Source organism: Pangasianodon hypophthalmus, chromosome 3 (assembly GCF_027358585.1).
Source record: "Pangasianodon hypophthalmus isolate fPanHyp1 chromosome 3, fPanHyp1.pri, whole genome shotgun sequence".
NCBI lineage: Eukaryota > Metazoa > Chordata > Actinopteri > Siluriformes > Pangasiidae > Pangasianodon > Pangasianodon hypophthalmus.
The window spans coordinates 16,797,113-16,811,528 of record NC_069712.1 but is presented as its reverse complement, the minus strand read 5'-3'; the positions used below and the strand labels follow the sequence as shown (position 1 = coordinate 16,811,528).

The 14,416-nt window shown below is 35.9% G+C and overlaps 2 protein-coding genes across 3 annotated transcripts; one reads left to right on the top strand and one right to left on the bottom strand.

Annotated features, from left to right (window-relative positions):
- Positions 1–23: 23 nt before the first annotated feature.
- On the bottom strand, positions 24–1,471 carry mettl18 (methyltransferase like 18). Its single transcript, XM_026942625.3, has 2 exons — positions 1,210–1,471; positions 24–1,032 (listed from the first exon to the last, which is right to left on the bottom strand). Exons 1-2 carry the CDS (start codon positions 1,330–1,332, stop codon positions 154–156), a joined length of 1,002 nt encoding a protein of 333 aa, XP_026798426.3. The 5' UTR covers positions 1,333–1,471; the 3' UTR covers positions 24–153.
- Positions 1,472–1,681: 210 nt separating this feature from the next.
- Positions 1,682–11,496, top strand: zdhhc16a (zinc finger DHHC-type palmitoyltransferase 16a). 2 transcript variants are annotated; one of them, XM_026945499.3, is made up of 11 exons: positions 1,690–1,911; positions 4,384–4,617; positions 4,737–4,931; positions 5,040–5,128; positions 5,207–5,235; positions 6,844–6,977; positions 7,105–7,200; positions 8,787–8,863; positions 8,976–9,099; positions 9,866–9,936; positions 10,950–11,496. In XM_026945499.3, the coding sequence occupies exons 1-11, from the start codon at positions 1,873–1,875 to the stop codon at positions 11,050–11,052; spliced, it is 1,191 nt and encodes a 396-aa protein (XP_026801300.1). In that variant the 5' UTR covers positions 1,690–1,872; the 3' UTR covers positions 11,053–11,496. The 2 variants fall into 2 exon arrangements, with proteins under 2 accessions (XP_034159072.1, XP_026801300.1); XM_034303181.2 differs by lacking the exon at positions 7,105–7,200 and having other exon boundaries at positions 1,682–1,911.
- Positions 11,497–14,416: the final 2,920 nt, after the last annotated feature.

Below are 14,416 nucleotides of genomic sequence, written 5' to 3'. Positions count from 1 at the left end.
AATCACCAAGCACATCACAAGCATTTCAATATGAACATATTTAATAGGTTTAAGGGAGGATTTTCCTTGAATATTAAAGGATGTAATAATGACTGACAGCCTCTCATCATTCATATCATTCATATCACTGTGATCATACAAGGACAGAAAGTATTATGAGGGTGATTTCTTGAACCTTAAAGAAACAATATGCCTTTTAAGCCCCTGATCCAGTTCCCTTAGAGATTTGATTTGGAAGACATTTTTTTCTTCCACAAAACGCTCAAACAAATACAGTCCACCTCCAACTCCAAAATAGTGAGACTTGGTTGCCAAATAGACAAGTCCATGCTCAGCGAGCAGTTTATGAAACACGTCATGAAGAGAAGGGTAGTAATCTGTGTTGTAGATCGTTTCTGATGTGAAGATGAGATCATATTTGAGTGTGGGATCTTGACTTTGAATCAGTGAGAGAAATGAAACCCAATCCCCTGAGAAAAAGCTGCACCGCTCTGTGAGCGCGTGATTTTTCTCCATGGATCTTTGTTTAGGTGCCGGACTGCCATCATCATCTCCTCCCTTCTCATCATCACCTTCTTCCTCACAGTTGAGGAACACATTTGGAATTGTGAGCTGCTCGATCACAGTGCTGTTATAATCCTGGAAGTGGACTTTGCTCGCGCCTCTCTTCAATGCAAGAATGCCGAGAAGCCCAGCACCACAGCCCAGGTCCAGCACCCTTTTTCCAGAGAACGTCTCCCCTTCATCATCAACATACTCCAGCAGATCGTGGGTGCCTTCCCAGATTTTAAGACCTCCTTCATACACTCCGGTTATAAGGTCAGAGTTTTGGGTGATGGTTTGAGATAGGACCTTCTCAGCATCGTCTCGCTCTGGGGCAGTTTGCTCAAATACAGATTCATTGAGGTAAAGAAGAGGTGGTAATGCACCTACAGTGACTGTCTCAGTGACTGAGTTCTCAATGTGGGAGAGAAGATCTGGTGCATGTTTATGCTCATGGGCTTCCTTCACCTTCTTAGGTGCACTGGTCTCCTGTATATGCAGAAAAGTTGAAATTAAATCAAGAGTTATCATGTACTCTACAAAGCTAGATAGCCTTAAATCAGCATATAGAAGGAAAACAAGTTACAGCGAAGAGCTATCGGAAGTATGAATATAGCTGGCAACATGCTTTTCTAAATGCAGCTAGCTAGCTAGCAGGCTACTTACCTTAACCTGGCTTTGGTTCTTCACAGTATCTTGATTTGTTTTTTCTTCTTTCTCATTTAGAGTGTCATTGTTATAGTTCTGTTTGAACTGCGATGAAATATCGAAATTAAAACTAAATGCCATAACCGGGTAGCGGGTGTTTGACTTGTACACGTTGTAGCAGTGTACACTGAACTACAAGCACCATAATGCTTTTCGGCGGAACTTCCGTTTCCCCACAAGTTGACAGTGAAGTGTTCATTGTTTTTAATAATTATTATTTTTTTTATAAACAGTTTTTTAAACAATTTGTTTGCCTTTCGATTACCTATTTTGTACCTTTTATTTTCTATTTATTTTAAATTATTTTATCGCACGACGTCACACGCAGACACTTCAAAACACAGTCTAAAACAACACATAATGTACTAATTTTTACTGTGCGTAAGGTGTATACTATTTTGACATCTATTCCACTAACATGGTGCTACTAACATGCCATATTCCTGGCACAATGGCATGCATGTAGCCCGAACAACAATCCAGTTCCCACAATCCACCGCAGTTCCAGCCCCGAGACCTGAGCCTCGCCGAGCAGGGAGAAGAGCTGCAAAGCGCTGGAGCAGCTGGCTGAATTCTCATCATGTCTGCGGTTAAAGCTTTCCTCAGGAGCATCATGAGCTGATGTGGCGTTTTACACTTTCACCAGACGAACACACTCAGGTGAGGCGGTGGTGGTAGATTCTGTAAAATATGAATGTATTCATAATAATAGTAATAATCTCGTCTCCTGCGCGTGCGGTTGCTTGTAAGGTGCCTGTGTTATTATCAGTGGCACACTGGCTTATTTTAGCAGATCAGCTTGAAGTATACATTTTCATATCCTGTGAGATAAATCTGATATGATAAGTTAGTACTAAATCACAGACTAGATGTACAAGTTAGGGGTTCATTATGGAATGACTGAATTAATTAAGTCATGGTAATGTTACAGTTCACGCCCTGTGCGGAATGCAGAATAGCAGGATTTGCTTTCTCTTATTTAGCCTATATATTATGATTTAGTGTCAATACAAATCATTTTACCAGCCAGCCTTTAACTGAGTGCTGTGTGATTTTTATTTTTTATTTTTTTAAATTAAAGATCTCATATAAAGACATCAACTGTAAAGACACTACTGTGAAGGCAACAAATGTACACAATACAGTATGACGTCACTTGCCTTTCTATTATAGCGTGAAATCAGAATCGCGCATGCGCAATACGGGGCTTTGCATTAATCCGCCATTCATGACAGAATGCAGAGGAACAGTTCGAAGATTAAACATCTGGCCAAACCCAGTAATCCAGAGAAAGGAGTATTAACGCCCTGGGAGTTTTTTTCTGAGCAGATTTATGATTTCTTTTGTAACATTGCCCATTCAGTATAGTAAAATCTATTTCATTTATTTACCTCATGTGGCTGATGATTTCATCCAAAGTGACTTAGAATTGAGACAAGACACAGCGGAGCTGTGTTCTAGAAATCTAGAACTGTAGGATTTCTCTGATTGCGAGCGCTGCTGTCAGTGCTGTTTATCCTGTACCATGTTAATTTTGTTTAAGCCCTGCAACTGCACCAAGTGTTTTTACTTTTGAAAATAAATACCATGAATGAGATTTGATGATCTGCTAGACTAGAGTCTACTTTCTTGATTGCATCCATTGATTTCATATATATCTTATGAGATTAGATACTGCTAGGGCTGCATTGATCCCACTTTTTATTTTTCAAAAGTATTGATATCAGAACTGACCCTATGTTCATATTAGAAAGTAATGTTTGTGTCTCTTGTGGGTGTGTAGTAACCATTTAAATGGGAACTAATGCAGGTAGTAGGAAACTTCGGGCCACATGCAACAAAGGATTGGTCTGAGGAATCATTCACGCCAGTTGCTTGGATTTATCGCCTTATATACCTAATTTGCACAGAATTGAGAAAATCTGGATTTTAATTGTCACTTGTCACACAGTCGCTTTGTTGCTTTCCACTCTCAGCAAACTCCTGTTTTCAAATTACGTGAAACAGCAATGATTTAGGCAGGCTTGAAGTTATTTTATGTCCCACTTTTTAAAGGGAAGATGGTTGTTGCGTCAGTCAACGTCATACACATTTACGTCATTATGTAAGTGGACCTGATCAGAACATGTTAAATCCTATTTGATACTGGTTCAGCTTTTCAGGCCATCATCAGTATCACTGCATCCCTAAATACTTCTCACTAATTGGCTTACAAGTTCCACAGGAAGGCTTCTGGCCAGTGATCTCATTGCTCTCTGTGGTGAGATGTTTGTAACACATATAAAGCTTTACCTTTAGTCTTTAGTTCATCTTGCTGAATGTACGGAATAGTGAAGGGTTGCAGTGTCTTCAAATTTGGATGCATGATCTGTCCTCTTGTGACTATTTATATTTCAGTTTTAAAGTGACTACAGGGTTCAAAATTATTGCTACTAACAAATCCAAATCCAGGACTATCTGTCTCCTTGCTGAGTGTGTCTGTTGTTTCCCAGCATATAACTCTAGCTGTCTCTTGAAGTGACTGGGTCACGAGTGATAGGCACGAGTAGTGAAGTACTACTCAATCTAATTTTTCTAAATTTTAAAATGAAATCAGGCAAATCTTATTTTAAGTGAAAATGTGCATGTTATATTTCTCAGTCACTGCATGAACGACTGAAGACAAATAAAAATAACAGCAACCTCTTTGCACACAAACATGAGTGAAGCAAACTTCAACTTAAAGGAAAACTCCACCATGAAACACTTTAAATTACAAATGTGTTGGTTGCTGCTGTATTTTCATTATTCCTGTGAGAAGTTAGTGTTTACCATGTCTACCATGTTGACATGACAGGATAACAATGTTGGCGCAGTTACAATGGCATTTAATAATAGAAAAAAATTTAAACAATCTCAAATGTAAGTGGTCACAGTCAGGTTTTGCTATAAGATCCTTAAAAAAAGAGCAACAGCTATTTTTCTCACGCATTATATTCTAGTGACGTTCCAGCACTGAGTTACGGCACAGAGATGACTCGGTTAGTTCTATGACATAACAGGGACAATAGTGTTGACAGTGGTATTAGCATGAGGCTTGAAGCTTTGGAACCTGAATATCATGGGCAGTCATCAAACCTTTTGTATTCCCAGGTCAGAATGCGGCTGTGCTCCTGTGCCGTGCACATGTTGGTGCGATGGATGCGCAGCTGCTCCAGGCGGACTCGCAGCCGCTTGCCTCGGAGACTGCGGGAGCCTCTGAGCTACACCAGACTCATCTTTAATTCCCTCTGCCACAACTCTCTCCTCAACTGTGATCTCGTGACCGACTCCCTTTTCGAGCCGGTCTTCTGGATGGTAGAGATTATTACCCGCTGGTTCGGGATGGTAAGCCTGGCACTTTGTCTAAAATGGGTTTTTATTTTAGGTCAATTACATATTGGTTCATAATCTTCCATATGACTTTTTGTCATTTGTAAAATGTTTTCTTTTTCCTTTTCTTCAAGGTCTTTGTGTTTCTAGTGATAGTTCTCACCAGCTCTGTCCTCTTAGTTGCATATATGTGCCTCCTCCCTTTGGCCCTTAATACATATTCTCTTGGCTGGTTAGTATGGCACTTATGCTACGGACACTGGAACTTGGTGATGATTGTCTTCCACTACTACAAAGCCACCACGACGTCTCCTGGATACCCTCCTAAGGTTCAGTACTTATAAACAAGTATATAGAAAATTAGTGAAATGATTCTGTTCATGTTTAACTTGAAAATTAATCCACTGTCTTTTTTCAATTTTTTTTTTAATTTTTAGATGAAGACTGATATTGCATTCGTGTCTGTCTGTAAAAAGTGTATAATGCCCAAACCAGCAAGAACTCATCACTGTGGCATTTGCAAAACGTAAGTACCATACACAACATGTTAAGAAATCTGTCTTTTGATCTAGAATATGCCATTAACAGTGCTTTTTCCATGCAGGTGTATACTGAAAATGGACCATCACTGTCGTATCCTTTTCAGGAAGATTAAGAAAAATTCAGCATCAATCCCATATCAGTCGTGCTCTAGTCATAATCTGACAGGCGACTGCACCCTTAGTGTTTCCACACTTCAGCATACATGGTTTAACTTCTGAATGGATTATTCTGTTGTGTAGTGATGCTAAACTGGGCAGAGATGTAACACTGTAAGAAATCAGTGTGACAATATTAATCTAACAGCACCTATGAGACATTAATTGTGTTTTTTCAGCCTCTGGTCAATCACAATGTTGTTCAGCGTTCATACAGATGATTGAATGCTGTGAGATTAAAGCATATAGAAAGTGAAATCTGAATGTTTTCAAGATATGTAATGTGCTTCATTTCGACTAAATGGCTGGAGAATTGAAAGCAGACCAAATAACATACATTAGAAAGTGAAAGCATTTTCTACTTTAATAATTTTGCAAGTAGTTCAGTTTTCTTTGTGTTTTGTGTCCGCTGAGTCAATTAATTTCTCACTACATGGTTAGATATTAACTACACTGGACCTGAAGCTCATCAGCAGGTCGTAGGTGCCTTGTCTGTGTTTCATATGTACTATTATACCACAGCACTGTTGAATTCTCTATTCTGATTGCTCAAAAGGTGTTGATTAATCTTCTATAACAGCACGGCTCTTTGCAAATCACAGGTTTATGTTAATGTGCTTGTTGTAATACATTAGCATTTCTACTGAAACAGTAATTCACAGAGACTTGTGTGGTGGACTATCCACACAACCAAGGCTAATAAGAAAAAACAGATTAAAAAAAAGTTATTAGTTAACAAAAAACATCTAACCATTGCTAATATAGTGAGGCTTTCTGTAAGGAGATGTTTATTCAACATTTATGGAAGGAGTCTCCGGTCTCAGCGCTTTATAACAGTGGATGTTGCGCTTTGCACTTTTTCAGTAACATGACAAACTGTGTTTTTCTGTCTGATTAACTTTAAGAGAAAGTGATGGAACTGCTGTAATGTAAACAGTAACAGGCGCTAACTTGTTTCGCAGGGGTTCCACAATGTTAAATGTAACTCTAAATGGATAAAAAGTATGTTCTTTAATAAGTAAAAAAAATGCATTTGTTGGCAAATTGCCGTGTTATAAGAGGAGCAAAACATATAGGGAAGTAATCAACTTTGGGGTGATAATGGCATCACATCACCCTGTCTTTGATTATTTTGCTAAAACAATATATTCTGTCATGGTTATACCTTACACATTATACATGCCTGCCGTTTAAACATTAAATCAAATGCAAAAATGAAAGTTACAGGCTGTGGTTATAATGAGGGCTATACACAAGTAAGAATATTGCAAGAAAGAAAATGTCAAATAGGCCATAAATTCATTACAACAATTTAGGGCATTGAAATAAAAATAACTGACAGCATCACATTAGCCAGATGTTTAACAGTGTTTAGCCAAAGCCATGTGACATTCAGTATATTGATCTTTATTGCTGATCTGCATTATGGTAGGAAATTATCCACCTTGAAGTGCTGGCTACTTTATAGAAGCAAACCCTGAATTTTGCTTCCATTTGCTTTGATATTTTCCTTCAACTATTAACCTTAACTGTCCATTTTTAGCGTGGCTTAACAACTGCGTTGGTCATTTCAACCACCGTTACTTCTTCTCCTTCTGTCTCTATATGACTCTTGGCTGTATATACTGCAGCATCAGTGGCCGTAATCTCTTCTTAGATGCATATCATGCCTTAGATGTAAGGTTACAACTATAGCTTGTACTTTAAGCCACAAGTATATTATATGCTTGTTCTATGCTGGTGCTTCTCTTCCCTTTCTTCGACTAAAAACGGGGCAATTCTATCTCTCCTATTCCTTCAATAGCACATCAAGCACATGGACATGGAAAAAGAGGGAGTTCCAGTGACAGGTGTAGGTCTGCTCATAGGAATCTTTCCTCAAGAAACTCTGACTGAGAAGGTATTATTCTATAGAGGGCTTTGCATCTGATTGCACAGTGTGGCTTTTTACTCAGTTTGGTGTTTCTGAAGTCATCTTGAGGTTAGAGGTCATCTTAATTTCCGCCTAATCCAGCAATTGGACTTGCCTGCAGGATGCATGAATCATAAGAATGGAAGTAACATGAGGGTATTAGTTTATACAACAATATACACAAAACTATTCTAAAATAAACTCCAGGGCATCATGCAATAAGTATTCTTACCACTTTTGTGAAATTACCTTCTCTGTAGTAGCTGTTTACAGGTAAATGCTCTGGATACCTGGTCGTGAAAAATTCTGACTCTGAGCTATAAAACAGTGCAACTTTCATCAAAGAATAATTAGTATCCTCTGGTTACTTCCGTGTTTTTCTTTTCGATGCAGTTCATACACTTGCTTTCACCATTACTGACAACTGCAATCCCCCTAGTAATAGTAGCGCTTATTTTAAAACTATTATACAGTTTATTTAAGAGGTAGGTAAGTATCTAACTAATTCTTGAATATCAAAGGTTCCATTTCAGACAACTGCAAAGCTGGTTGTGAGAAGCTCTTAGCCGTAGTTCGTTTTTGACTTATTTCTAATGAGAGTGAAACCAAATATAATGATTTTGATCAAATTATTCTATTGTCTAATAATTACTAGCAATTCATATTTTTTCCTCTGAAACATCCTTGCAGTACTTGCACAGAAAGAAGAAACTATATATATTTTTCAGATGAAAATGAAATAATTCATTTTGTGCACTGAACTGACAAAAGCAGTCATTTTGTGGATATTGAAGAGTGAATATTATCACACATAACTGTGTGAGCCACTGAATACATTTAGTTACAAAAGTAGTATATAAAGTTACAAAATTAATTTTGTGAAAAATGATTATCCCTGTGGGTCACAAGATCATTGTTGTCATATAATTCATTTTACTTCACTGAGATCATTTTGTGAGTCAAGTATCTTTTATTTAATAGCAACAAATGGTGGTACGGTGGAACATAATGAACTTGCTGCTACATAAACTGTGTGAGTGGACCTGTTTGGTGCACTGCAAAAATCATGTTAGCAAATAAATATATATGTTGATTGTGGGAGAATTTTCTAACATTTCTCATTGTGAGGTTATGATAAAACAATTTCTAAATTTTTTCTCATTTCGAGCTCTTTCTATTAGCAGATAATTTTGTTTATTTCAAGCATTAATTTCTGAAAAAAGCAAAGTTATCTGCCAAGAGAACAAGATAAGCTTGAAATGAGTAGGAATGTCTTGAAATAGGCTTTATTTGTTGTATTTGTTTTTCTAATAATTTCACATGAAAAACATTGGCTTTTCCAAGAATTTTTTTTTCCAAGATACAATTTTCAGTGTCCAAAAAGTGATTAGTTTTGAACAACACTGTTATTGATTAGTGATTAGAGTTGTATTCACACTCATCTACACTTTTTTGTTTTGTTAATTCAGTGCACAAAATTAATAATTTTCTGCACAAAATGTAGAAATCAGGTACTGTATCTAAGTGTGTTAATTATTGCTTTATACAGTCTAACCTATTTTGTTTTTGATTAGAGTCAAACTTCAGCACCTTTCACCTTTAAGGACCGGGTCTTTCATAAGAGTGTTATCTACATGTGGGTGCTTACTAGGTAAGCTGTTTGATCAGTCTCTTTCTTAAGCATGTTTATTTTCTTAGTGTTTTTACTGTTGAAAGGTAAAAACTTTTGTTGATTATAATTGCATGTGTCTTGTGGCCTTCAGCACAGTAGCAATTGCTTTAGGAGCTCTGACCTTATGGCATGCTGTCCTCATCTCCCGTGGAGAGACCAGTATTGAGAGGCATATCAACAATAAAGAGGCCAGACGCATGGCCAAGCGGGGAAAAGTACGAAGAACACACACACACACACACACACACACATTTAAAAGCCCATGCAATTTGCTCATTAATGCTCAGTAACTGAAACCATTCTTTTTGAATCATAGCATATCCTTAAATATTAGCATAGTAATGCTTAGTACCTCTGGATGGTGATGTATATACACACACACATATACAGAGTGGGGTCCAAAAGTCCATTCTTTTCAAATATAATACAACAATTTTCATTACAAATTATACTGACAACAACTTGAGTGAAAAGTGGAATCTTTGAAATATTTACATGAATTTCAGAATTTCTTAGTATTTAGTACGTCCATTGTTTGCTTTAATGACAGTGTGCACTCCAGCTGATATGGACTCCACAAGTTTGTGCAAAACCTTATGATCCATTTTAGATCAAATCTATCGGAGTGGCATCTGAACAAATGATTCAGTAGAAGAGATTAGGCATGAGGAAAATCTGACCTTTTGTACAAAGCAAATAACATGGTCAGTATCACAAATTTGCTTACATTTAAATAGTGACCTAGAAATAGTGCAGTATCTTGAATATTAAATATTCAAAATTCTAAAACCTTCCATTTAATTCTAAGTTTAAATGAAAAAATAAAAATCCCAAATTTTTGAATGTGGTCTCAGACTTTTGGACCCCACTGTATACAGTATATACATACTGTTAAGAGTATAACTAGGAGAACTTGATGATAAATTACATTTATCCAATATATACTAATTCTGAGCTACATTATTTTTTTCTCCATGATAGGTTTATAGGAATCCATTTGACTATGGGAAACTGAACAACTGGAAGGTGTTTTTTGGAGTAGAGAAGAGGAGGTAGGGTGCTTTACAAATCACTGTTGCAGTAAGAGCTGCAATAATAAGTAGACAATTAAAAATTAAAAATTGTCTGTGGATTTTTTAATACTTTATACAAAAAACAAAATATAGCTAATTATTGGGCATATGCTCTATGCTAGAGGAAGCGATAATAAGCATGCACAAGCACATAACAGGTGAACAAGCAACTATGCATCGCTGTGAATAGAATTAGAGAAATTGGATAAAATGTTTTCTTTTTTATGAATCTCAGTTATTTCACAAAAACAATTTATCATTATAGGAGCTTCCCCCTCAGTTAGTGGCTATTTTCGGGTCATCTGTTGGGTTAAGTATAAAGAGTTTAGCACTTACATCTATTTATTTAGCTCACCTCTATTTTACGGTAAGCCCACTAGTGTGTGTATAGACTTTATCAGTACATGGCTAATACAAACATGTATTAAATATCCTTCATATCCTGAAGAAAAGCACACTCCAACTCTGTAATCATACTGAACTCTGCTTAACACGGATGCTCAGTTGTTTTAGACACCATATTTTTTTATCCTTCCTCTCTTACTTATGTAAAAAAAAAAAAAGGCCATTGTAAGGACAAATTTCTAAGGTTTTAGGGGAAAAAAGTTTAATAAAATATGTAACTCTGACTAGCTAAAAAAATAATTTGCTGTTTGCTATTTCATAGAAAAATGGTCAATGTATGAATTTATTATGACTTGTTAGTTGAAGCCCTTGTTATATGTGATTATATATATATATATATATATATATATATATATATATATATATATATATTTTGAACATATATATCACATATAATATATATATATATATATAATCACATATATATGTTCAAAATGTGATTAGATGACAGCTGTAGCTAACTTAGTCTTAATGCATAAAGGATATTGTGGCATACCTGTACTGTTCTCTATTTGGTTAAAATAGTACAGTTCAAACAGCCTTGTTATTTCTGTAGTGTAATATTATGTGGTTTAACTTCTTAACAGTCACTGGCTAACCCGGGTTTTACTGCCTTCTGGACACAGCCCCTACGGTGATGGACTGACGTGGGACATCTACCCGATTAAAAAAGACATGATACCAGTCTAAATTTGAGCGCTAGCAGATGTAATGCTGCTAATGTTAGGTTGGTGTTCAGGTCACTGCGTGCCTGTGGATCCATAATCCTGCACATCATGTAGTCTGCTAAGCCCAGATTTACAGCTATGACATGGGATGACAAGCAGCCATGAAGAGGAAAAAACTGCTGTGTCTCCGGAATAATGGAATTTTTTAACCTGATGATGATGATGATGATGATATCATGTTTTATCTAATACACATTTCCAGAGGCTGGATCTGATGTTAGTTTGGAAGAACTGGGACATAGAGTGGAGCTGTGCTCCCTCAAATATCAAAACTATATATGACTGACTAAATGATGACCAATTGCCCATGTTTTATACTCATGGTATTTATTTTCTCTTTATATGCATTTTCACCCACCCAAAGTCTGCAGTGCTTTTTTTTTGTTTTGTTTTTGTTTTTTGTTTGTTTTGTTTTTTTTGTTTTGTTTGTTTTTTTTTGGGGGGGGGGGGGGGGGGGGGGGAACGGGGACGGACTGAGTTATAATCACAAACAACTTTTTGTCTGTGGTTTTTTTTTATAAAGAACCGCACAAGGTGGAGAAGGTGATGGGTTTTTCTAGCCTGTCACTAATAATTTTTTACAGTTTTCCAACAAATATTTGCCCAATAATTAAAAATAAAGTACATCTTGCTTTTTCTTATTGTGGACAAAACTTCATTAATATTACCCCGTTATTATAAAATCTTGGTCACATTTAATTAATACTGTTAGGCAAAACAACAGATGCACAACAACGTTGCTAGCAAACAAGATATTTTTAAATTTTCAGTCACAGATTAACATGTTATTTTTCTACTGTGTAAACTACTTTTAGCTTTTGAGTTTTTTGCTCAATAAAATGGCAGATTGAAAGCATATCTCTTTTACACGGTAAACCAATGCAAAAAAAAAAAATCCACCCATATGTTTTTATGATGACAAAATCTAACTTGTCTGTTGACAGACCATTATGTAGTGGTACTTTTACAATAGTGATATAACAAACCAGGCTCTAGGTTTACTGCAAACACTTTCATATAGCAAACCCTTTAAATTTAAAACACATTTAGACCATAAATTCTTTTGTTCAGCTTATTTTACTGGATTAAATTATATGGAGCCTATATATGGGTTATATAAATGTATTTCAATAACATATTGCTGAATTACATTTTCATGATTTACAATGGACAAACGTTGTAGGAGAACTGATAGTAGACAACCAAAACAATAGGTATATTGTGGGAAGAAGTTCCACGAATTGGAGCAAAGTATACATGAGGGATTTTTTTTTTCTATTCATATTTTTTTCTATTGAAATAGAGGTCAAAAGCTAATAAAGTATGTTAAAAGGTTTTGTTTCACTCAGTGGGGTTTTTGTTTCTCTCTGTGGATCACTTACTATAAAGACACAGATTATTTTCGCTGCTCACATTCAGACATCTTTTTACTCTTGCTCGTAAAATATATTAGCCTTTTTACGTATTCATCCACCGTGCATAACAAATAAAACTAAAAATGTTACAAGCTAAGGAAGAGTGTTGTAATGTATGTTGAACATTATTCATATGCTGCTTTGCAGTGACCTAATTAAAGACAATTCAGTTAAAGTAGCAGCATTGCAGAGAGAGGAGTGAGTAAAGCTTGATAAACAGACAGAAATGGCATATGTTGGTTTGAACTCTGAAGTATATCACAAATAGAAGGTCTTCAACAGTGTGTTCAGTACCAGTTAACACTGTGCTGTTATATGGGTCATTCTTGATATTCAGTGCATTTTGGAGCTCAAAACTCAAAACTTTTAGAAGATGAAATTGTTCTTAAAGCTTTTTCATGCTTTATTATAAAAGGTTCATCTGAAACTTTTCAAAACTGATGCTAGTCAAGCTCAGGCGTACAAATTGTAGCATTTATTAAAACATTTGAATAAAGTGGCTGACCCAAAATATCTACACTATTAGGATGTGCATAACTGTTTGAAAGACTTTTTATTTAAACATATGCACAGCACAGATATTAGCTAATGGCTAATATGTTCCTTTTTCGTTTTAAATGTTTTTTTTGTATTGTATGATTTTTTTGTCTGATATCTCCCCAGCACATCATATTTTTTCTTTTCAGATAAAATGCCTTTTTCCATGCTTAATTCTGTTTAATTCCTGATGTTACATTACATATTTGTGAGATTAAAAAACGATTTATGGGTCCGTATGCTACATTTTACGCCAGTGTTATTCCTCAGTCTAGGCTTAGGTTTGAGTGCGGAATAGGTGTGACTGAAAAAGAATCCGAATGGACAAAAAGACAGGCAAGAATGTTTCATTTATGATATCTATATTGTGCAATATGAATATTTACAGTGATGGGAAAGACTTCAGGTCAAAACACCAGACTAACTGTACGCACAAAGCTACAGTGAAAATTCTTTTTGCTACTTATTCCATGGATTCTCCCAAACAAAAAGGCCTCAAGAACCATTTAACTCTGACCACTTAGATTTTTAGATAATTTCCATAATATGCAAAATCTCCTTTTGAGAACTTGTCCTAGGATTTTTGTCCTAGTTTCACAATTTTGGTGTCAAACTACTCAGCAGAGTGTGAAACTCAATAATTATCAAAAAACATACTGACATTTATAAACAATATGGCCACCACATGTCAATCAATTCTAAACTGAAACAGCTGTAAGACAGGGCTGTCATTGACCTTTCACCACAAAACTTGGTACTTAGGTCAGATTTGCCACCCTCTTCACCCCTTAGCAAAATGAAATGACACATACCCACCTAATGGGGGTGCTAGAATAAATGAATTTATCTTTTGGTTTTTATGTACACAACTGTACAGAAGAGAGTAAAAATTTTATATCAGCAGAATGCCTGAATCCTCTTGCATATTTTTCCCATATGGATTCATAGTTTTTGGCTAACAAATTTCCTGCCCTGTTTAATAATCTGAAAAACCTTCTTTTTAAAAGTAGTTCTGATCATGAAATATGAAATGTAGCAAGTAGAAAGTTTTGTGACAAAAACGTACTAAACAACCCATTTTGATTAGTCAAACGTTTGGCTGCTACATGTCAATGAATTTTAGGCCATTGCATGCATGTACTAAAGGAGCTCTATCTTCTGAATGCAAAGTCCAATTTCTAAAAACTTTACATAGTCAGGAGGACACTCTCTGATCACCCCTCAAATTTCATAATAATGGGCCCATGGGGGTGCTATAACAAAAAAAAATGCATATAACTTCTCAGCAATTTGATATAGAAAGATTGCTTTTTCTTGGTCAAAATTGAAAAATTTGAGGAAGAAATATAGCCTACCAACTGCATACTCTGAAAA

What these genes read in the sequence shown, in the direction of transcription:
- zdhhc16a (XM_026945499.3), top strand. Translation starts at nt 1,873, where the DNA reads ATGTGGCGTTTTACACTTTCACCAGACGAACACACTCAG. An exon ending in CTCCTGGATACCCTCCTAAG is followed by an intron (nt 4,932 to 5,039) that starts GTTCAGTACTTA and finishes TTTAATTTTTAG; the next exon opens with ATGAAGACTGATATTGCATT. An exon ending in AAGAAACTCTGACTGAGAAG is followed by an intron (nt 7,201 to 8,786) that starts GTATTATTCTAT and finishes GTTTTTGATTAG; the next exon opens with AGTCAAACTTCAGCACCTTT.
- mettl18 (XM_026942625.3), bottom strand. Translation starts at nt 1,332, where the DNA reads ATGGCATTTAGTTTTAATTTCGATATTTCATCGCAGTTCAAACAGAAC. An exon ending in AGAACCAAAGCCAGGTTAAG is followed by an intron (nt 1,033 to 1,209) that starts GTAAGTAGCCTG and finishes CTGCATATACAG; the next exon opens with GAGACCAGTGCACCTAAGAA.